At 45.7% G+C, this 23,283-nt stretch overlaps 1 protein-coding gene across 5 annotated transcripts in view; it reads right to left on the bottom strand.

The window, feature by feature from the left end:
• col18a1a (collagen type XVIII alpha 1 chain a) overlaps positions 1–23,283 on the bottom strand; it is a 42,534-nt gene that overhangs the window by 5,770 nt on the left and 13,481 nt on the right. Inside the window, exons 1-23 of one of the 5 annotated variants that reach the window (XM_055505354.1) lie at positions 18,164–18,613; positions 13,272–13,813; positions 11,779–11,862; positions 11,232–11,297; positions 9,057–9,135; positions 8,008–8,070; positions 7,241–7,371; positions 6,959–6,985; positions 6,303–6,509; positions 6,072–6,098; positions 5,905–5,967; positions 5,705–5,782; positions 5,553–5,603; positions 5,338–5,460; positions 5,190–5,252; positions 4,982–5,026; positions 3,942–4,073; positions 3,602–3,673; positions 3,265–3,291; positions 2,773–2,871; positions 543–578; positions 325–414; positions 199–231 (exon numbers count right to left, since the gene is read on the bottom strand). In XM_055505354.1, coding sequence (XP_055361329.1) covers positions 199–231; positions 325–414; positions 543–578; positions 2,773–2,871; positions 3,265–3,291; positions 3,602–3,673; positions 3,942–4,073; positions 4,982–5,026; positions 5,190–5,252; positions 5,338–5,460; positions 5,553–5,603; positions 5,705–5,782; positions 5,905–5,967; positions 6,072–6,098; positions 6,303–6,509; positions 6,959–6,985; positions 7,241–7,371; positions 8,008–8,070; positions 9,057–9,135; positions 11,232–11,297; positions 11,779–11,862; positions 13,272–13,813; positions 18,164–18,509 — 2,484 coding nt within the window. In that variant the 5' untranslated portion in view covers positions 18,510–18,613. Of the gene's footprint in view, positions 1–198; positions 232–324; positions 415–542; positions 579–2,772; positions 2,872–3,264; positions 3,292–3,601; positions 3,674–3,941; positions 4,074–4,981; positions 5,027–5,189; positions 5,253–5,337; positions 5,461–5,552; positions 5,604–5,704; positions 5,783–5,904; positions 5,968–6,071; positions 6,099–6,302; positions 6,510–6,958; positions 6,986–7,240; positions 7,372–8,007; positions 8,071–9,056; positions 9,136–11,231; positions 11,298–11,778; positions 11,863–13,271; positions 13,814–18,163; positions 18,614–23,283 lie in introns of those variants that run through there. The other 4 variants (XM_055505355.1, XM_055505357.1, XM_055505356.1 and 1 more) reach the window with 4 other exon arrangements.

Raw genomic sequence — 23,283 nt, 5'->3', positions numbered from 1 at the left:
TAGCCCAACATTCTACAGCCAGCCAATATACGTACATCTAAACTATAATCATAAAATTTGCATTTTTTATTGTCCACATCAATCTTTAGTTACTGTTTGTTTGGTCACACTTCAGAGATGTGACTTACAGGGAGACAAGTCTTACAAACAGACTTTGTTTCAACATTGTTAATTGGCTAAGAGTAGTTTGGTACATACCTGATGTCCAGCATTGCCAATAACACTGTCAACCTGGGCAGACGTAGAGATTTGAACATTACTGAATTCAGTCTAGAAAAACATTCAGGTAAATGTTCAAAAAGTACTTTGTGCTTTGTTTCTCACATTGCCAGATGTGTGGTAGATGATTTGACCTGGTGGTCCAGGTGGGCCAGGTGGACCTGGGAGTCCGGTTCCATCTCGACCGGGTTCGCCCTAGACCCGAAACACTACAGTGAAAAGCTGAACTACTGTAGAAGACATCCGAAGATGATTGGCAGCAGCAGATCAGTATCTTACAGACACAGATAAATTAGCAGATTTTGCAGTGAAATAATATTCACCCTCTCTCCTTTGTCGCCCCTGTCACCCTTTGGTCCCTGTAAAGAAGAAACAGAAGACACTTTAATTCAGAAAGCTCTTAACTGGTAACAATGAAAGCACAGTGTCTGTTAGATAAGAGGATGAGTTCTGGTTAATAATACTGTACAAATCACCACATACTGTGCTTAGGTACTGTACCAGATAAACAGCTATAGAAAGTATTCAACAAAGCTGCACCTCAGCCAAACTTCAAGACATTTTATTGGCCTATACAGTAGAATGTGCCGAGCACTGAGATCAGCCACCTCTGTTCTAAACAAGGTTTTTACCTAGTGTTTTTACACTAGGTAAGACATTCTGTAATATTTCCTGTCCTCTATTGCACCTACAGTGCTGTGCAAAAGTATTTCCCCCCCTTACGGATGTTTTACCTTTTTACACCTTTGTCCTACTTAACCTTTTCAGATCATCAAACAAATTCAAACATTACACAAAGTTAACCCAAGTATTGAACAAATGCAGTTGTCCTGTTGTGTTTATTTGTTAAGAGAAAAATTAATGATCCTCTGTGAAAAAGTAATTGCCCCCTTGTTAAAATGTGAGGTAATTGTGATTAATCCTACTACTGGCGAAAGCAGAGTTCAATTTCATGGCCACACCCAGGCCTGATTGCTGCCAGACGTTTCCATTCAGGAGACCACTTACATAAAACCTGTCTGACAAGGTAAGGTAAGCCATACTGAACACACATCATCATGCCGCATTCCAGTGAGCTTCAAGAGCAAACAAGAAAGAAGATTGTAGAGATGTCCCAGTCTGGGAAAGGATACAAAGCCAAATCTTTGGGACTCCAGCGGAGCACTGTCATAGCCATTATCCATAAATGGAGAAGGCATGGCACAGTGGTGACCCTTCCCAGGAATGGCCGCCCTATGAAACTAACTCCAAGAGCACGGCGCAGACTAGCTGCAGAAGTCAAAAAGGATCCAAGAACCATGTCTAAACAATTGCAAGACTCACTTGCCACAGTTAATGTCAATGTTTTTGACTTCACCATCAGAAAGACACTAGGCAAAATTGGAATCCATGGACGCGCTCCGAGGCCAAAGCCACTGTTGACCAAAAAGAATATCAAGGCCCGATGTACTGTACTTTTGCAAAATTTTTTGAAAATGTCTTCTGGACTGATGAAACTAAAGTTGAACTTGCTCTTGCTTGCGCAAAAAGAACACTGCATTTGATAAAAAGAACAACAGTGTTGATGTGCCAACAGTGAAACATATTGGTGGAAGTGTCATGATCTGGGCTTGCTTTGCTGCCTCAGGACCTGGTCGACTTGCCATTATCAATGGAACCATGAACTCTTACTATCAAGAAATCCTGGCAAATGTTTGGCTGTCAGTTTGAGACCTCAAGCTAAAGCGCACCTGGGATCTGCAGCAAGACCATGATCCAAAGCACACCAGCAAGTCCACTGCTGAATGTCCAAAAAAAGAAACAAAATGAGGGTTTTGGAGTGGCCTAATCAAAGCCCCAACCTGAACCCTATTGTGATGCTGTGGCATGACATTAAAAAGGCTGTTCATGCCCGAAAACCATCCATTCTGGTTAATGTTGAACAATTTTGCATAGAAGAGTGGGCCAAAATCCCATCACAGCGATGTGAAAGACTCGTCGCCTCTTATTGCAAATACTTGACTGCAGTTAATGCTGCAAAAGGCGGTTCAACCAGCTATTAGGTTTAGGGGGGCAATTACTTAGGTTCTGCTGTTTTTCGTGTTTACTTGTGTTTTATCTTTGTATAATATTCAGGTTTGCTTGATCTGAAATGGATGAGCGTGACAAACTTGCAAGTAATGTCAGAAATTGGTCAGGAGGCAAATACTTTTGCACAGCACTGTATTATTATCATACAGATGGTGTAACGTTGATGTGTTGTCAGCTGGGTATTAGTTACACTATTATTAATAGTTGCTAGTATTGTTGTATACTGTAGTAGCATCAAAAACAAACGAATAGTAATATAGTAATTATAATATTATTTTAACACAAGGCTATAACACCACAGACCAGATGCCCAGATTGTTTATTAGTAGCTACACTGACAGCATCTGTAAGGTGTTCCGCGTAAAGAGCCTTGAGATCACGTCTGATGTGGTGCTAGAGAATGAATCCATCAGCTGCTGTATCAGCATCTAAATATCACTGGCTGCATGCCTTTAGGTGATATTCTAAAATAAAACGTTGTACCTGAGCCCCCGGGAAGCCATCCAGGCCTGGCTGTCCTTCCCCGCCTGCAGGACCTTCGCTGCCCTTTGGACCTGGTGTTCCAGGTTGTCCAGGTTGGCCCTGCAAAGGTGCATTAGAGTAAGAATGGGGGGAAACCGATAACTGTGTCCCAACAACTCCTACAGTGGTTCTATGAAACTACAAAGTACTACAGCCTGTCCTCCAGCAGATTAGACCTCAGAGTTTCTATCCTCAGCCAACTAACATGCTCCTTTAAATGTACAGTAATTACTGCTTCTGAACTGAAAGGTGTGATTGTACTTCTGACCCCAGTGATGATCCACAGCCAGGTCTCGGATAAAAACCATTCATTAATCTGTCACATTTGTACTGCACCACTACTATAGACAGTAGCACCACTTATATGGTCAGTTTATAAGCTGATCATATAAGTGCGTTGGGTTAGAATGAGCCATGTTCATTTAAGACGACTGGAAGGGTTGTTTTACTCACTGGGAGTCCGGGTACACCAGGAGAGCCCTGAAATCACATCAGTGTATTGGTTAATGGACTTTTGTTTTCCATAGTCTTCATAAAATCTCTTTTACTTTGAACATTGCCTTAGAAAATATTGCTGCACCTTTTCCCTCAGCTACTGTTAGTAACTGAGCCACCAAAGGGAGGTTTTAACATTAGCCTATAATGCAGAATGTACTGTTCGGTTTCTCATATTCTATTGTTGCGTCATGATGTTGGGTGGCAGGTTCTGCTACACTTGACCTGGTGTTTAGCCCTAGCTGACAAAAGCAAATTATGTCCGTTTCGGTGCCTCTTACTACATAGTACTTACTTGTCTTCCTTGTGGTCCTCTGATACCAGGAAGTCCATTGGTAAAACCTCCACCAGACCCCTCCATGTCATCCTGACGGTCAAGGTGAAATATGTATATGTATGTATGTACTGTATATCTGTAGCTCAACTTGGCCAGACCCTTGTCAACAGCACACACTAACATTCACTACAATACAAAATCTTAACCACAGTTAGCTTGCTCGCTGACTGTTAAGCAATGATCTGTGGACCTACTGACTGTGTGGTAAACTCTCCTTTCAGCAATCATTTGGCAGAAACACACTTAGTAACTCTTTAATCACATTTTGTCAGATCAAACAAAAGGCATCAGCACTTACAAATCCAACGCGATAGCTTGGTCCTGGAGGTCCGGGAGGTCCAGGTGACCCAACTGGCCCCATGGGTCCAGGAAGACCAGCCAGTCCGGGCTCTCCAGTAGGTCCCGGTAAGCCAGCCTCTCCTTGAGCTCCCTGTAGGATAAAGACAAAAGTACAGATGACGACCACAATACAGTAAATGCCTTCGGTAAAATGCATCTCAGGGCCAGGTGAAGCTTTAATGCATTAGCTGTTATTAATTTTAAGTGTGGTAAGTGTTAAATCACACCATAGCCAGAACTCAGATTATACTCTAAGTATAGGATGCATATGGAGACAAATCCCCTGTGATGGCTGACATGTCGGAGACAGCAGTTCCGTAGCTGGGAAGACTGAAAAGAGCAGGAGGAGGATAAATACTGAGGCAGCACATTGCTAAGAAAGGAAAAGTAGGAGTTTGACTGGGTTAATGAAAGGAATAGAAATGGTTTCAGAAATGATGGAGAAAAAAATAAACCAATTGTCCTGGAGTGAAGACCAGCGCACCCTGTGGGCACCAACACTACTGACTTTGAGTTACAGTCAAGCCTGCAATTATTTATATCCCTGGCAAATTCTTTTTACTAAGTTACATTTATTCAACTTTTTTTTTACTAGAAATAACACAGGCTTCTCTAAAAAATAATAAGACAATGTACAAGAAGCATCATTGTGGAAAAAAATCACTACATCCTTTTTTTACGAGACACACATTGTGAAAGGGTTAGAGCTCATGGCTAAAGATGAATAGGCAAAAATACCAGGAGGGACATGCAAAACCTAGTCAGCAATTACGTAACGTTTGATTGTTGTAATAACCAATGAAGGCAAGTAATATTTTTTCCACAATGATGCCTCTTGAAACATCATCTTATTACCCTTTGGGAGAAGGGGTACATTGTCGTTAAAAAAAACTCACTGGTTGAATAATAGTACAGTAAGCCATAATTGTCGGAGGTGTGAATAATTTTAGCCTTGACTTTAAATGTACAAGATGAAAACAGGAGGTAATGAATTCACACCTTTTGTCCAACTGCTCCTGGAAGACCCAGCTCGCCAGAATCACCCTGTTGTACGAAAGAGTTGGTCAAACAGGAGTTTGATTTATCAAAGGAGGGTGAATCTAACTACAGAGTGTCACAGTGTCATTATATGCAATGATTATAATACCAAGTGAATTGAATATTCAGTAGTTTGGGGATATTATCAGTTTAATGTACAAGTCTATACCTTTTCTCCCTTGGGTCCAGGAGCACCTGGGCTGCCATCAGCCCCGGGTAATCCAGGCAGGCCCTGATGGCAGAAGGTTTTTGGCAATGATGTGAGAAGGTTGTAGGTTTAAGGGGTAATAAAACATTGATAGACATTTAACACTTACAGGTTTACCAGGTGCCCCCTCCTTTCCTGGTGGGCCAAAAGCCCCAGAACTTGTTATTGTGCCAGTTGTAGAAGGACCAGCAGGACCTGGTGGACCAGGAGGACCTGGTGGCCCAGGTAAACCCTAAAAGTAAGAAGATCAAAGTTTTTTTTATTTGTGTAGTCATGTAGACGGCCAAAATGTGCCTTTCTGCTAATTCTGTCAATTGTACTCACCCGAAAAGATTCCAAGTCAGGGAACCCTGAGCCTTCCATGTCCACGAAAGTCTGAAATTTATTAAAACAAAAGATGATTTGGTGTCTGGAGATACATACATGTACAGGTTGTGTTTCAATATTGCTAAGCACACAACTGAGGATAAACTTACAGATCGTAATCCTTGTCCTGGTGGTCCAGGTGGGCCCGGGGGGCCTTTGGGGCCAGGTTGGCCCTCTCCACGGTCCCCCTGTAAGAGCAAGACTCGTTAGCATAAGATTAGCATAAGCACACTCTGAAGCAAAGATGTCCTCTGTGTCTTAACCTATTAGATCCAATGACAATATGTTTGTAAATGTTATTGTGTCTTACTTTCTCTCCTTTGGGTCCAGGGTCGCCTGGAGTTCCTGGGAATCCTCGAGGTCCCTCTGGCCCCTACATTGAAGAAACCATAATATTAGAGAAGACTCATCTCAAAGACACATGGCCTGTCAGGTGAAGAGTTATAGCTACTGGTGAGTGTTGCTTAATCTACTTACAGTTTTTCCATCCTCACCCGGATCCCCCTGAATAATAAGGATACAAATCAATGATACAAAGCTACAGATGTTGCAGATACAACAATATACACGATACAACTATATATATATATATATATATATATATATATATATATATATATATATATATATATATATATATATATATATATATATATATATATATATATATATATATATATATATATATATATGTATGTGTAAACTTACTGGCTCTCCCTCTGCTCCTGGTGGTCCCTCAGAGCCTGGGACACCTGGAGGTCCAGGAGGTCCTCTGGGTCCAGGGACCCTGGAAACAACTGAGCCATCACTACCAACTGAAAGCTCTGTTGCGGGGCCTGGAGGTCCAGGGGGCCCAGCTGGTCCAGGGGGGCCAGGCTCACCCTTCTTTCCTTGGTAGCCAAATCCTGCGCTTCCCTGGAGGTGACAATACATTAATGTCAACACGGAACAAATGAAGACATCCGCCTCTACACTTCTGTGAGTTCAGACTCAACGTAAGACTCAATGTAAGAGCAACACTACTGAATTCCTCAATGTCATAATTAGGAAAGGAAAAATGACGATGAAGTGTTATTTTAGCTTTGTGTGGCTTCAGTGTACAAATAGCCCTGCTGAATCAGCAGGACACGGTTTTGTGCTTCTATTGGCCCAGGTGGTCAGGCTCTGTTGTGCTCCTTATATGACACATCATAACTTTAACACAAACTAATCCTTCTTCTTAATACTTGGCAGTAGAACTACCTTAGTTGTCGAAGAAGTAATGGTAGTAGCTGATTAAGGTTAAAGGTACATTTTAGTTGATTAACTAAACAATGTAATGATGCTGATCCACAGAGGCTCAGATCAGACAATCCAAGTCTTACCTTGGCTCCTTTTTCTCCAGGTTCACCCTGATGTTGAGAGGAAGAAACAACTGAAGTGAGTGGCAGGAGATTTTAATCTTTACAATCAGCATTAACATCAGCGAGCGTTCTCCTGTGTGCTAGTAGGCTTTACGAAGACCCTGTACAGCATGTACATGAGAAAGCTCAAAAATGAACAGTATTAGCATAGCCAGTACACAGCGACTGACACACATGTGGCTCCCCCTAGTGGACAAATGCTACCACTGATAACACATCACTAGCTACAAACACAGGCCAAACCTTCTCCCCACGGGTTCCACCACGTAAGCTGGAGCCACTGCCTGTCTCTCCTTTCGGCCCAGTTGGACCCCTGTCTCCTTTATCTCCTTTCTCTCCTCTGTCGCCCTTCACTCCTTTAGGCCCAGCGGGTCCTGGAAAACATTGACAAACAACAGGCTCATTAATACCCACATGAAAGGAGCTTTCTGAAAAGCTTAACGATCGTATCCCACGTCCCAAACACAACCCTGCATGTTTCCTGCTTCCAATCAGGAGAAGACAATGACTCCATGAAGCAGGAATCCTGCATGGAACAGCTGCTTGTATTACACACCTGCATGCAGCAGCAGCCTGACTTGGACTTTCTGCGGGACCTGATTTGACCCCTGCGACACTTGTCTAAGTGACAGACACGACTTTGTGAACACAGCGCTTCATGCAAAGCAAACCCTCATCTTCTGCAGCAGCAAACAGGCTCACATGCCTGCGCCTGGACACATGAGCGTAATCCTCACAGCAGAGCTCGTAGTAGACATACTGCTGCAGATGCTCACACCATGCGCCACCCACAGTTTTCCTCTCTCAGTTTAGCTCCTCTATTTTGTGGGATTAACATCCAGTACCCTGATATCATATCCTCTTGGCCTAAATACTGCACATCCACCACCAGCCTACATAGAGTAACGCATGCATCCATGTTGTGCATGTGCAGCAGACATGTAGCAGGCTGAGCATCGATGAAACAACTGAGGAAGGATGCTGGATACTGGTCTGTGCTTTTAACCCACCTGGTGACCCAGGAGCACTGGGTCTGGGCTTCACTAAAACTGAAATGTGCTGAGAGTCACTGGCTGAACACAGGAGAAAAGACAATGTTAAGCCTTTTCAGTCACGGATGCCAGGCAGTTGGCCGCTTGTATGTTTGTTTTTCATCTAATAACTGTACTATATTTTATTAAAGTGCATCAGATGACAGATGCATATAATACTATGTGATATATACATTGGGCTATTTACATTCCTAATTTGTACTCATTTGTTAAGGATTAGAGACATATTTCGAGCACCCATGAGTATAAAGTAAACAGCTGCAACCTCTGGACACATCTGTGATGTGCCTACAGTAACTCCAAGACAATGGTCAAAATAATGTCTGTCAAACTGAGCAGTATAAGTCTCAGGGTCCTGTGTGAGGACTCTGATCTATATATAGGTTATCATTTTATCATTTACAGACACAAAAAAATGTTCATTAGTGAGACTGAAATGACCTTTCTCCTTTCACTGAGCAGGTTCAACCAGTGAACCAGCACCACCAGGAAAATCACATGTAGCATACATTATATTTAATAAAGATAATGATGCATGTCCAGTATTTGGCATCCACATACACAATATGCCTGAGCACTGTGACAAGGCCAGTGCACATCACAAAGCTGTGCTACTGTGTACTGTGTCTTCTTCAGTCTCTTCATGTGTCATTCAAGACATGGCCACTAGATGAAGCTGAAGTACAACTCAAGGTTGCCCATTGTGACATTAATGCTGTTCCCTGACTTTACAGTAGATATTGAGAAAACTCAATAATAAATCATTTAAGTCGTGGTCTCCCTATAATTTATAATTAATATTTTAATAAATATATAATAAAACAAAGTTCTAACTGGAACAGACAGCAGGGAAATAATGTTGTCTAGTCTAGAGTTGTTCTAATGAGGCACCAGACTGCATCTGAATATAGGAATCTGTGAGGCTCGTTTAGTGAGGACGATCTCTGCAACAAAACAGTTGAAATGAAGCTCTGAAGACCAGCAGCTACGCTAAAAGGCAAACTCACCCGTCTCCCGTGTGATGGACACCTCATCTCTCCTGATGAGTGGAGGCTGCTGAATGGGTCGAGAAGACGGAGGAGCTGTCTGCATAAAAATAGACAAACAGTTTTTTTTTAAATGCTTGGCGCTGCATTTAGTCTTTAGCCTCCTGAACAATCCCACCATGGCCAAGGCAAAACATTCTTGGGTGGAAGAGCAGCAATTTCCTTTATGTATAAATCACTATCTGACCTGTGAAGATCCACATCCTCCACTAGTTTCTTGTCTTTGTGCTCATCCAACCCCCCTTTAAAACTAAAGCCCTTGTGATGTAGAGCGCGAAGGTGTCATTTCAAACACTGGAACGATTTAAATCAGATTCATGCTTTGCTTTTTTGTCTAATCCTCGCAGTAATTAGTGTGTTGGCTTCAGGCCAGCAGGAGTAGCTGAATGACTACTCTACCCACCCTACCTGTGGGTAAAAGGGGGGTGGGGAGATGTATATGCCCCTGTCTGCAGCTCATTCCTCACCAGTGACACACCTCAAGTGTCACCTGTGGAATCCAGGAGTGGGGTGGGATGAGAAATGTGTGGATCATTAACCAGTTTCCTGTCAGGGAGCCCTTCTCCCCATTGCGCTAAGCAACATAGAGTATGTTGAGAATTTGGCCCGAGCATTATTGACTGCTAAGCTGATCCATGCATTAATGTGATGAAGAATGCCCTGCTTGTTCACTCCTTTACCCAGCCATCATAGCTGAGGACGAAGTGGGAGGCTCCCATCTTCACCACATAGTGTTGATGGATTTGAAGCAGCCAACTCTGTGTCTAAGAGCAAGTATGCAGCTCCCCAGGACTGCGTGCACTGGGGCATGGCAGAGGAAACACACAAGGTTGTGTTTGGCCTGAGCTTGAAGGAAAAGACAGTCCAGCTGTTTATACAGTGCCACAAACCAGATGAGCCATGCAGCATGACAGCAGTCATCTGCACAGTGAGGCTGGGAGCCAACAGATTCCCGTGATTGCTATGTGACGCCTGAAACGCCGTTCCCACACGTGTTGGATCAAGGAAACACGATGGAGGATCAAGGTGAGCACGAATATCGGGTGTATCACAACATTGCGGTTTGTCGAGTCTTTGCATTGTTAAATGGAACAATGTATGTTTAACGTCTGCCAAACCATTTCTATATGTTTCATGAGTCACGCTGACTCTGAAAGGACATAAACAGCTGGAACAGCTCCAGCATATTCAGCCAAGACACTGGTTTCTCTCAGTGTATGCGTTTCCTGTGTAGATGTGTAGAGACTGAATTCCAGCCCGACTGAGTGGAAGCCTTCTCTATAGCGTGCCTTTGCCCTGACTTGTTTCCCTGCACTGGTTGGACAATCGCAGGCTGTGAACCGACATCAGATGGAAAAAAGCAGAAGGCAGGCATTAGATGCCAGCTGTTGTGTTTTATATTACATCGGTATTACATGATGCTAATAAGAGCCTACTGAACAGATGGAAAGCCCCTCGTAAAAGTCAAACTACCAAGGCGCGAGGAGGAGGAGGAGGAAGAGGAGGAGGAGAGGTGCCTCGCTGCGTCTCTGTCTCCTCCAACTTTCTTTCCATCTCTTCCACTTCCTGAACACAGCTGATTGAAAAACCAGTGAGAAAAACAAAGCCTGGAGGTGTGGGGCCCCCGACTTGGATCACATTGAGTCCAAATGACATCTGTTATTTCCTATCTGAGTGGGAGTGAGTGAGTGCATGGAGCTAGTGATTGTGCTACCATATGCTTCAGCCTGAGTGGAAGGAAGTGGGTCTGGATGAGTGAGAGGGACAGAGAGGAAGGGGGAGATAGGCCAAGATGTACCGAGCATCAGCCCTGAAGTATTAGACCTGCTGTGACCATGTACCTCAGCCCTTAATCAGGAGTGAGACAGCGCTTCATAAAAAACGCCTTTGTCTCACAATATAAAGCTGGAGCAGCTCACGTTTCCAGGAGGTTTAATCTCCCCTGAGGGCTGAGGGTTCACTCGCTGCACTAAGTAACCTGAGACGCCAGCGCTATATGTCCAGCACTGGGACAACTCGCCAGAGAGCTGCAAAGCTCTGTGTCTGTCTAGGTTTTCATTTAGAGTTAACCACCAGGGGATTAGAGATCAGCCATTATTGAGATGTTTGGTTAATCCAATGGAAAGCTCATCATACCGTCAGTCTCTTCACAGCTGGATCTGTGGGCCTGGCCTCCGCGTAGCCACTTCCATCCCCTGATGCCTGAAAGGAGCATGCATACGTTTTATATTCAACATGTGGAGCCCACAACATCGTGGCTCCATTCACACATAGGCACATTATCACTTGAACTTAATCTACTAGACAGTGACGTCATCAGGTCGACTGCTCTCATGTTCACTGTGCAGGTCACTGTGGTGTTTCCTGAGACTGGAAAGCTGCCACTTGGGATGTGGTTTCCAGTCTCATGCAAACAGCTGTAAAGATTAGCATCTGGAAGCTGGTTCTGTCAGAGACCAGATGCTGGACCTCAGTGCTTTACAGCATCACTGTCCTCCTTTAATTAATCGTGACATCTCCTATAAAACACTGCTCTAAACAAAGACGTTCTGTATTATTATTATTAGAAAAGCAGTGTTTTATTACGCACACCATCGTCACAGACTCAGGCAACGTGTGTCTTCCACATGTCAGATGTTACTGATGTCTTTATCATCCTCTGTTACATATGATGGTAACTCACCGCGTCCGAGTCATCCTCCTCCTCTTCACAGTGTCTCTCAGCAGCACTGGGGTCTCCCACCACCCTCAGCTCACCGATCACCCCCTGTCACACACCACATCGTTATGTGACACATGCACCGTGTCTGGCTTTGAACATGGAACATGAGCGCTTATCGCGGGACTTTTGGTCATATTTCAGGGAGTTCCCCCATTCCTCCACCTCCCACGCACACATATATTTCACATGAAGGAGCCAATGTTCTCCCGCGTGCTCGCACACAGGATGCTCACACAGGCAACGAGTCCTCTTCCTGCTATCAAAGGCTCATTAACTGGTGGGCCCTGAGAAAAATGGTGCAGCTTTGAGGAGAAGCGACAAATGCTCTTTGACATTTGACCCTGTCTCTTTACAGACAATTAATGCGTGTGACTTGTAAATGTTTAGCTCATGTGTTCTGTCTCCTCGTAACAAACCCATTTAGAAGAGCAACTGTAGCATCGCTCGGCTGGGACAAGAAAGGGGACTTAACAAATCTATTTCAGAGCTAAGTCCATTTTATAAATACATCATGTAAATATTTAGATGCCCAGACGCTTGCCAAGTCTTTATTTCATCAGGGAAATGAAATTCACAAGACCTCTGAAACCTCGGGCCGTACTAAAATCAAGGGACTGACTTTCTGGATAAATCTCCTTCCACAAGAAAAACAATATTTACTAAGTGATTTAAAGTAAAATCAGCAGCAATAAAAATAGTGAAAAAATGTTTCAGCTGAGCAAACAGTGAACATGTAAGGCCAGACATGAAGCAATATCATGAAGATCTAGTCAGTCATGAGGAAAGGCTTCTTGTGTCAGAAGAGAGACAGAGGTTTTCTGTCTCTCATGTGTGATGTAAGCAGCAGAGTGTGTGGACGCACTGACAGGAACAAGAATCGCTGGCATCTTAACGACACAAAGGGAGTTCAATAAAAGATCATGTATTAATGGCTTTTTAGGCAGAAAACATGCGGGAAGTTTCCTGAGATGAGGAATGTGTGTCTCATAGTTGTTGGATCTACAGGGTCCGGGTCTGATGTTCCTGTGCTCCCCGGGTCAGGATCCAGGTTTGAAGCTGGCCTATCCGGGCTGGGCTGGTTCCGGCACCGTGCTACCTGGTTCTAGGTGTGTGTGTCTGACACTTTAACACACAGGTGGTTGTGGGGGTATTCCAGCGCCCCCTTTATTAACAGGTGGGTCTCTACAGCTTATTTCAAAACTCAACTGTGAGTCTAAACCAGGATTATCATTTTTATGCTTTTGGCCAATTTCAGCAATCAAATCATGTGAGTGTGATTCAGCCAAGATGTTTCACATGCTTGACTGCTGCTGTGTTTTTCCAAAGCTCCACGAGCAGGACTCCCCTCAGCGCTGAGGTGAACGCCTGTCAGCTCACGTCTCTTTATCAACTGAACATGTTAAAATTTACCCAATCCTCGATCAACGCCCTGAGACTGAGAACAGCGTACGCACCAGGAACCGGTCTGGATCGGCTCCTCCGGCCTGCCCAACAAACACTCCGGCGCCGGCGTCCAGCTCCATCTCATCTGGGGACCTCTCAATGCGCATCACCTGGGGGTCTATGTCACAGTTGAGGTAGAGCATCACTTTATCGTCTCTCACGGCGACAGCGAAGCGGGTCCAGGTGTCCCTCATGGAGGGCACACGGAACCGGGCAGCCTCGTAGGACGCCTGTGAGTCGGGCTCGGTGTAGTACAGGATCACGTGCTGGTGGCCCCCCTGCACAGCCGACAGTTTCACGCCCACGTATATGATCTGCTGTTGTTCATCTGTGAGGGAGAAGACAACCCCCCCATTGTCGGAGGTGGGTTTCAGGTTGAAGATGAGAGCAAAGTTCCGGTAGAACGGATTGGGCAGGTAGGTTTGTGCCAGCTGGCCCACGTTGGCATCGGGACCAAAGACGTATCTGGGGCTGTTATCGGGGCCGTAGACGAGGCTGATCTCGCTGGGAGGAGGATCCCCGATGAGCTGCAGCAGGGAGACGCCATTGTCTTCTAGAGGGGGAGAGAAACAAGCAGTTTGAGCGAGTACCAACAGAAGCCTGCAGGTTAGAGGTGACGACAGAATAGCGAGGTTAGATGAGCTCTGTTAGGCTAGTAAAGTGTCTGAGGAGCACACGGAACCAATGCTGTGACACACAGGACTCAACAACAACAACAACGACAGGACAGAGACAGAGGTTTTATCTTTCAGTGCCCAGCTAAAATATGAGCCCTGGCAAACTGCTCGGGTGCCACAAGGAACTCCTTCATGAGTCTGTGACTTATGGGACTAAATATGGAGCGGTTTGACATCCCAAAAAAGGCCGAGGATCGCTGGTGTGAGACTAATCTGGTGGCTTTATCAGCCCCGTCAGACAAGACGTGCAGGTGCCAAGCGTCTCCTCCCAGAGCTCAAAAGCTCAATAAACGCATTTAAAAATGAGCATTTAAAAGCTGCGAACTCTCCGACCACCAGGAGAAACCACACAGAGGGACCATCAGCTGGGCCCCTGCATGTCTACGGCGGCGCCTCCATCACCAGGGGTGACGCATGCGAGGTCAGCGCATAATTATTAGAGCCGTTTAGGAAACGCGGAGACCACAAAGCGCCGTGTGTCTGCGTTCGCTCCAACACACAGACACACTTACACCAACATGTAAGCGCTTTGATGGTTGAAAGAAGAGGATCTCAAAATCACTGTTTTAGGAGAAGACATGATTGTTCGCGGTATGTTGAAGACGCTTTGGTTCCGCCGCCCCACGGCCCAGAGGGCGGGACATCAGTGCCTCTGCAGTGGGCTTGTTGAGAGCTTAAACACACAGTGTTTGGCTGAACCTGAGGTCACAACCATAAACACCACTGTCTGGAGAGCACGCTTGGTTTCAGCCGGAGCTGACAGACGCCCTGTCAGTGGTGCTGCACGAGCAGCACCACTGTCTGTGGTCGGAGCAGCGAGGAGGCCACACATTCAAATGAGGATCAACACACAGACGGCCATTTGCACCAGATGTTTCCGACGATGGAGGTGAAACGGGAAACCTCGAAGGCGTCTTCAGACGAGCTGCGCTCACGTGTCTGAACCTGCATCTGAATGCGCTCCCCTCTCTCTGGTCTGTGGATGCAGCCTCTGTCTAAATAAGCAGCCGTTTGATTAATGTGCACGTTAGTCGTCAGGTTCCGTGATGCATTCGTCAAATCAACAGCACACATCTGCATGTAACATGTGTGTGCTGGTTTCTTCCAAGCCCCTCATTAGTGAAACATCTTCCCCATCGGTGATCACTCATGTCGACCAGATGTTCAGTCGTCTAGACTCCGTTCAGAGCTCCACACACTTCGAATGATGAAGGCAAATAGCATTTACTGTATGCAGCAAATTCAACCTGATGTTACGTCCACAGAAATGCTTTAGTTAACGTCTGTTCACTGTGTCTGCAGAGTCAGAAAATGGCATCCTCCCTTCACAGATATGAAAACGTTACACAAAGGGTCCATCAGTTCCCAACGACTTGGGCCTTAAAGGAGGCAGCCGATGAACGGAGTGGTCCCGACTCACCACGAATGTAGTGATTCATTCTAAAGCCGGCCTGCGGATTAAGCCTTGAGACACACAACAAGGAAACAACAACACAACATCTGCCCAGTCAATCTGATGAATCTATCAATCAATATTTTCATGGGACTCAGAGTTCAGAGCTCAGTCTAAGAGTTTCCCATCATCCTGAAGACTGAGCTGTGAATCTAAAAGCACAAAAAACCCTGCTTCCAGCTGTGCACTTGCCTCTTTGATCAAAGAAGAGTTTGATACAACACGTTCTCTGCATGTAAGTAAAGGCAACGCTCCGGTTGTAAACAGGTTGCTATGATCTCAGCAGGGGCCCCGTTGTAGCTGCTGTAACATGTTAAGACAACATCACCCTCCTTCAGTCGCACTGCTCCTGTATAGAGCTTCATAAGTTCCACTTTAGTACGAGTCAAGTAAAAACAGAGGGGTGAGGAGCTTCTGGCAGAAGAGACTACACTGTGCCCATAATTAGACCCCCCCCCCAAACCCCCAGAGCCAACCGAATGGCTCCCTGGCAGGCAGCTTCAGGAGCCGGAGCCAAGTCTGAGCTTCTGTCACGAGATACAATATCAATCCTGGCTCACTAGACGCACAGTGCTACAAATCAATGTCAGGCCAACTACACAGTGTATACACAAACAAAAAGGCATGTTTGAAGGAAAGGCCCCTTTTATCTCCTCATCGGACACACACAGGTGATCAGCAGGTTTCCATTTCACTTCAATTAGACAAGCTGACCTGCTCATTCAACATCTGGAGACCTGAATGAATTGAAGCTGAGCTTTGGACCCTGATATGAATGACTGCAGTGCAGACTGGTAACCATGGGAGGCCTCATTAACCCCCAAATAAGACGATCACAGTCCTCTACACTGATAGAAACATGTCTGTTGTGTCAATATATCATAGCTAACATTTTTGAAGTTTAAAGCGCGGAAAGCTTGTAAAGGTTTTCCACAGGCCACTTTCCTAAGAAATGAGCCTGGACACCTTAGACTTAGTGTTAACAGGAACTACGTGGAGTAAAAAGGAGAGAAGAAACAGTATTTGGGTTTGGGTACTCAAGTTTTGTGTTTAAAGGCCAGTAGGAATCACTTGAAGTGTGATATGTATGAAGTCCAAATGTTTTAACATGTAAAACAAGACGGTTGTGGCTGCTTCAGATAAACTATTAATCCTTTAGGTGTAAATACACTGTGTCTCTGTGGTGCTGGTTCTGCTGCGCCTGAGGCCCCACACAATGAATCTAGGCAATAAAAACCACGTGTCAACTCGCATGTAAACACATACACAGTAAAAACAACTGACATCTGGGCCCAGGTCTGATCTGTTTGGCAACGGATGTGTCGCTTAGTCCAGGAACCAAAAGCATGTTGAGCCCTCAGGTCTGTCAGTGAAACAAGCTGTCAGACAGATAGCGGAGCTGTAAAAAGACTCAGGAGATACAAGAAAGCAGAGCAGGAACAGACCATACTCAGGCTCATTAGTAGAAATAACCCAGCTGCCATTACCTGATGACTGTCACTGTGCAGCTGTCCCATACAACTGTTAGCAAGCTAAGCATTAGCCACCTAGCATGCCACTAAACAGCCCTGATGCAACATGGGCACAAAAATGCACACTAAGCCGCCTGCAAGAGTTTGTCTAAAAAGACATGCATGCTAGAGGCCCGGGTTTCCATGGTAACAGAAGACGGGCCCATCCCGTACAGCACTGGCTGTTCCTGGTTGGCCGCATTGGCTGCATGTTCATCACACTTGAACTTCTACAGCTGAGTCTCGGCAGCAAGTGATAGGGATTGAGTTTCATGCAAAGGATGATTGAAACACATACATGCATCGGGGTAAATGGTGCTCATTAGGCTTCTTTCAGCTTAGGGGGCATGTACTTTGTTCTCATTTGCTTTTCCTAGAAACAAAGCCTTATTAATGTGACTAACAGGGACAAAAGCCATTAACTGCTCGGTTACTTGGTGTTGATTAGAAACGCCAGACAAAGTGGGGAGCAGGGATGTTGGCGACTGGTTGAAAACAAATCCCGCAATTGGGATTCTTACCACTGATTACCTTTCCAGTTACTAACTGACAAGCACCGATACGGAACGGAAGGGCTGAGTCTAACAACAAGCACCGTTCCTCTGTAACAGAGGCCACCTGGACAGGCCCCTGCTCTGTGTCTGACATGTGACTCATCTGATAGATTGACACAGTCTGGATAGTTGGTGACATGGAGTCAGGAGCTTGGGTTTGGTTTGTATCTGGCCTTTTGCTGTCTGCGGGGGCTTGGCTCTGAGTTGGCTTCTGTGTGGGAGGAAGTGTCTGCCAAACAAATGATGCTTGGCTGGTGAGTGACACTCGGCTAAGCAAAGCCTCCTGGGGGGCTGTTGATTCACTAGCTGGTAACTGAGTAACGGGACTTAACGGCCGGTTCCTAAGTTGTGGAGTAGTCTCTGCTGAGCTGCCGCCTGAGACCAAGTTTAGCAAATCAGCTGAAGTCAACTTTTCTTTTTTGTCTGACTTTGTGTGAGTGGATCCACGGTCCTGATCTGCTTCACCCTTTTGAAATTTAAACTTTAGCGCCTCTGTTTGGGAAGCAACACCTCCTCCACCATCCAACCCCCTGTGATGCCCAGCTATTACTCCTTCAAAGCCTAGTCCCCAGCTAGATTGAGACATGAACCCAGGCTTGGACCAAAGACCTGACCCACTATCTAACACCAGTTCAGACTCAAGCTCAGATCCATGTTCTGATACTTTTCCTGTGAATTGAAAATGCTGGGATCCCTCAAAACCCGTACCTTCTATGGAAGCTGTGCTATTACCAGGTGTACTTGCGAGTGATGAACCCTCCTCTGTGCTCATCTCTGGCGCCCAGTCATTCTCCAGTTGTGTTGTAGGTATAAGAGTGGTCTGTGGAGGACGCTCAGTGGTCTGAGCCACCTCTTGGATCCCATGTCCTTCATTAATGATCTCTGCTGCAGCCCCATCCTCTTGTAGTTGCTCCCCACTTCCTGGAAAACTGCCAGAGCCCTCATGATCCACTGCTGGGGCTGCAGTTGTGGTACTGGACCAGGACCAGAACCAAGCCTCGGAGTAGAGCAGCCCCTGGGCTATAAAAACCAAAACTCCAAACTGGGTCTTCATTTTGTCTCAATGCCAAGTCTTGATCAGGAGCCTAGAGTGAACTATGACATGTCCACACAGCCACTTTCCCTCCAGCTCTGTATCCACACACTCCACAAGGCAGAGAGCAAAAGTGAGGAGGACTGCCCCATTCAGACGAGTGAAGGGGGGGAGCAGGAGGTGTGCTCCACATTGGCTGCCCCGCCATCATCTCCTCCGCTGGCTCCTCCTCCTCCTTTTGTCACAGCGCTGAAGGAGTGATCCGTGCTACTGACGGATGCCTTAGAATCACAACAGCCTGCATTTCAAAGCACAAAAGTGATGCTTTCAGTGCCTTGAACAGAATCTACCTAAATAGAGTTTGACAAAAACCTACAAATGGTTTGACACGTGCTAAGGGAAGCACAGTTGTGATTTCACAGCCTCAAGCTCTTCAAGCTTTTGTTGTTTGAAATGCATAACTTACAGTATCTCTAATGGCTTTGAATTGCTTTCATTCAGCATCAGGGGAGCAGCATGAAATGTAACTGATTATACTCTGATTAATTTATTGAACTGGTTTTTCTACAGATTTTGATCACGAAGGGTGAACTCAACCACTCTTCTTGTCTTTTAAAGCCCAGGGAATGATCTGCTGCACTAAACCTGCTTAACGTTTACTGCTTTAGACTCTGCTCTCATTGCTTTTTGGTCCCGGGTCTCTTGTTCTTGTCCAGACTGGTTCCTAATGAGGCCTATGGGATCAGTTGACAGAGACCCTCGACATTTGCTAATGGGAGCTTAGTGATAAAAGGAGCAGGTCGGCCTCTCTAATAGAACCAGGGTTTAACAATGAAAGGAGGTGTCTGTGGATGTAACCTCAGCAGCTGATGGAAAAGAACTCCAGTCATTTGTGCATTGTCTTCCCTTTCCACAAAAATGTCCAGACGTTCATGCAGAGGCACATATGTCCCGACAAAAGTCTGACAACTTCATCCTGCTGTTCTGAGTCATGGCCTGGGGTCACCGCTGATCCACATGACCCCTGTCTGCAAGATTAGCTTTGTCTGGAGAGGATAAACAAGCAAAACTCCAACGGTGTTTTAATGTATTAAAGGAAAAAAGACACTGGCACAATGATGCAGACTTCATCATGTTGGACACTCCACAGACAAAGCAATAAACTTTCACTTCAAAATGTAAAAAAAATGCTAAATGTATTAGAAGTTGGCAAAAGAGACCATAACAGCTCAAACCCACAGACTGCTGGCAGGTGACCAGCCTGCAACGCAAAATAAGGCAGGTCTATATATTGTGACAGGTGAGATTATCTGTACATGCTTCCAATGGATGTATGAGGCTGTCTGCATCACTGTGCTGTGCATCACTACAGAATCTCCTGTAGAAGGAAAAAAATAAAAGCACACCAGCATCATTCAATAATGGAAACAAAAGTTTGACTGGATGCAGCCCCACCTCCGTCTGATGGCTGTGCACTTCACCACCAGAGTTTGATCTCTGGAATCAGCCTGGTGCTGCAGGCATGTGCTTCTACATACAACCCAGACAAACCTACAGACTTGGGTGGTCCAAGGAGTGTCCTGCCACCTCGTCAAGGAGATCAGTGAGAAATGAGCTGCTTGTTTTGGGCTCCTACAGCCGGTGATCTAATGTAGAAAATTCTAAATCCCAATAATATGAGAAGCATTTAATAAAGAATTCAAAGTAGTGTATCGCACATGTCTATTTTAAAACTACTACTCTCCAGTGAGAGCAACAGTTTGTGCACCTTGTTGACGCCGTCAATTTGGCCTTCAGTTTGTAGCTAACCACTTAGCTTTGTTAGCATGCCTTGCTTTTGTATATACATCCTCCACACGCTGCATCCAGTGTAGTCTGCCAAAGTCACCCTCCGCTGTTTGTTTACGTGGGTGATTTGTTGGCATCAACACTGTGTATTGCATTTAAGTGATACTTCATATTCAAAGTACTACGATAATTCAGCTGTCGTGAATTACTTGTCTCCACGAGCTCCACCATTTGGAGGAGATTTAAATTGATAATGTCCACGTAAGACACCTTGATTCTATTCGGTTCCAGTTTATTAAGTGCTGCAGCGGTTTAAGGCCCCGCCCCAAAAGGCTCTTATTGGTTGAGAAGCATATCTCAGGCCAGTACTGATCAACATCCCGCTCCTCCTGTGACCCTGAGAATGATTTATGAGTTTTCAGAGCCAGTGAGCAACGGACTTTCCAAATATTTATAATAAAAATAAAATAAAAAATAAAAATTGTAGGCGTTAATGCGCTAACATGCCCAGAACTAGTGGAAACCTTTGGACTTCTGCAAGTACAAGTACAACGCAGAGTCTGGGAGAGTCATGAAGCCCTGAGGGACAACTGCTGAGGCCTGACCCCTGCACTCCGTGTTATTGACTCTATTTTACAGCACGCTGGCAGCATCAGTTCTGTGTCTGTATCCGCACAGGATGCGGTCAGGAATGTCCAGCGTCCGTCCACATCACACGCAGCGTGAAGCCTAAGACCAGGGCCGAGAGTAAAAGGTGAATGACAGACTAAGTGCGACAGCAACAAAACAAAATTGTGAAGGGCCGGCGGCATCCAATTATCTGTCGCCGCATGCCGCTGACTGACGTTCACATATGACATCTCATCTGTACTTACAGTAATTCAGCTTAGATGAATGTTTGAGTATGAAATCATAGGAAATCACAATATTGCAACCGCAAACCCCATAAAACGTGCATTTAAAGCAAACCTTCCCAAACTATACACAGTTTGTACAACTGTGTGTCAACTGCTGCACAAACACAAAGGCCAGAAAGCAGACACATGCTACAACACAGGTTGACTGTACAACAACATCAGGGTCTATTCCCTGCAGCCGGCGGCCTTTTGGCAGCCCCCACCCATGTTTTTCCAGCAAGGGGTCGTTGACCTTTTGTGAATCATGGAGCCTGAAGCTCTGAGGGACCCAGAGCTGACATCAGCCCATGACAGCCACAGCTCCACTAGCCACACACCACACCCCTGCTAAGCTGCTGCCATACAGCGTGTCACAGCTGAGCAGGAGTGTAAAGTTAACTCTGCTTCAGGAACAGAACCTCACCAAAACCTAGAACTCCGTCATCAGGGATCTGCAAAAACAAGACCTCCCTTCATCCCAGAGCTACATGTTCCAACACAGCCGGATCACAGGGACCGCTCCGAGGGTCTTCAGGCTGATTCAAAGCCGGCTGTGAACCTGTGTAATCAGCAGTTTGTCATGTGCTCACGTTGCTTTAATGCACAGGAAGCCTGTCAAACACTGGCCTTTGTAGTCCCGACCTGCAGCGGACTGGTCACACCATCAGTGACACCTTCTCGGACGTGTGTGTGTGTGTGTGTGTGTGTGTGTGTGTGTGTGTGTGTGTGTGTGTGTGTGTGTGTGTGTGTGTGTGTGTGTGTGTGTGTGTGTCCTTGCGGTTACATTGCAGTGGGGCCCAAAGTGGGGCCTTTTGGTCACTCGTGGGGTCCTTTGGCTGGGCCCCACAACTTAGAGGGCCTGTCTGAGGGTCAAGATGAGATTTCAGGGCTGAGGTTAGAATTGAGTTTTGGTTTGGATTAGAGTAAGGGTGAGATGTCTGCCTTTCGTTGTGATGGTTAGGATTAGGGTAAGGGGCCAGGGAAGGCATTACGTCAATGAAGGTCCGCGTGTGCGTGCGTGCGTGCGTGCGTGCGTGTCAGAGAAGGAAGGTGGAGTGCTGGGAAAAAGACCAAGAGGTCAAAGAGTCACTGCTATCAGATTAGAAGGGGAAGGGTCTTTTTTCCCACAGAATTATCACAGCAGTCGCAGCCTGAGGCAGAAAGTAAGTAGCCTAGCTTCCATTGTAAATTCCTTTGCACAGCAGACCACAACTGTTCTGGCAGTGGAACATTTAGCTACAGCTCCAATTATGAATCTGAAGCATTCATTAGACCTCAGTCCCTCTTTATCTGATGCTCCACTTTTCTTTTCTCTCTCACCAGTGAATAATTGCAGCTATAAAGTCAGATATAATTCATACGCTGCTGAAGGCAGCTTCGGCCGGGCTGTCCCGTTGTCCCGAGACAGTCAGACAGACAGAGCCCTGCAGGGCTTCAGTCCTGCCCGGGCAGGACCCAGCAGCTCGGCTGTCACTGAATGAGACGCATTCCATGACAACAGGAGGATACGCAGCCTGCGGTGCTACAACAGCCACAGTATCAGAAGAGACGGGATGCATCCAGGGCTTTGATGTCATGTCAACACCAGATGAGATCAGACGCTGGTGTCCAGCCTCTAACGCTGCTTCTTTTGTCTGGACGCTGTTGTTCTGAGTGGCAGCTCTGTCAGACCCTGGATACGAGTCTACATGAAAGGGCCCAGATTTGATTAGAAAACATATGATGTGCTCTGTTTATACTGTCTGACTGTTTATTCACATAGGATGAGCTTCATGGACAAAGTTTTTAAGTGTTGCTAATAGAAAAGTCCAGCTTTACTCTTCATGCTCAGCTGATAAAACCCATAAAGCAAATGACCTCATTAGCTGTTACAACCTGGTACCTCAGCCTCGCAGTCATATTTAAACCAACTCTAGTCCAATATGCCTGTTTGGGCTTTTCTTGCACCTGTGATGACTCAGGTGATTAGTGCTCCGTCAACTCAGATCATGTGGAAATGTCTAAACTGGCCCACAGCAGTACAGGATCTCAGCTGGAGGCAGACAGGATCCTTCCTCATGACACTCAAACGCAAAGCGATTATTGCTGAGGACAGCAAAGAGTCTCTTTTT

Source organism: Betta splendens, chromosome 21 (assembly GCF_900634795.4).
Source record: "Betta splendens chromosome 21, fBetSpl5.4, whole genome shotgun sequence".
In the NCBI taxonomy this organism is placed as follows: domain Eukaryota; kingdom Metazoa; phylum Chordata; class Actinopteri; order Anabantiformes; family Osphronemidae; genus Betta; species Betta splendens.
The sequence above is the reverse complement of the archived record's forward strand: the minus strand, read 5'-3'. Positions and strand labels throughout refer to the sequence as shown.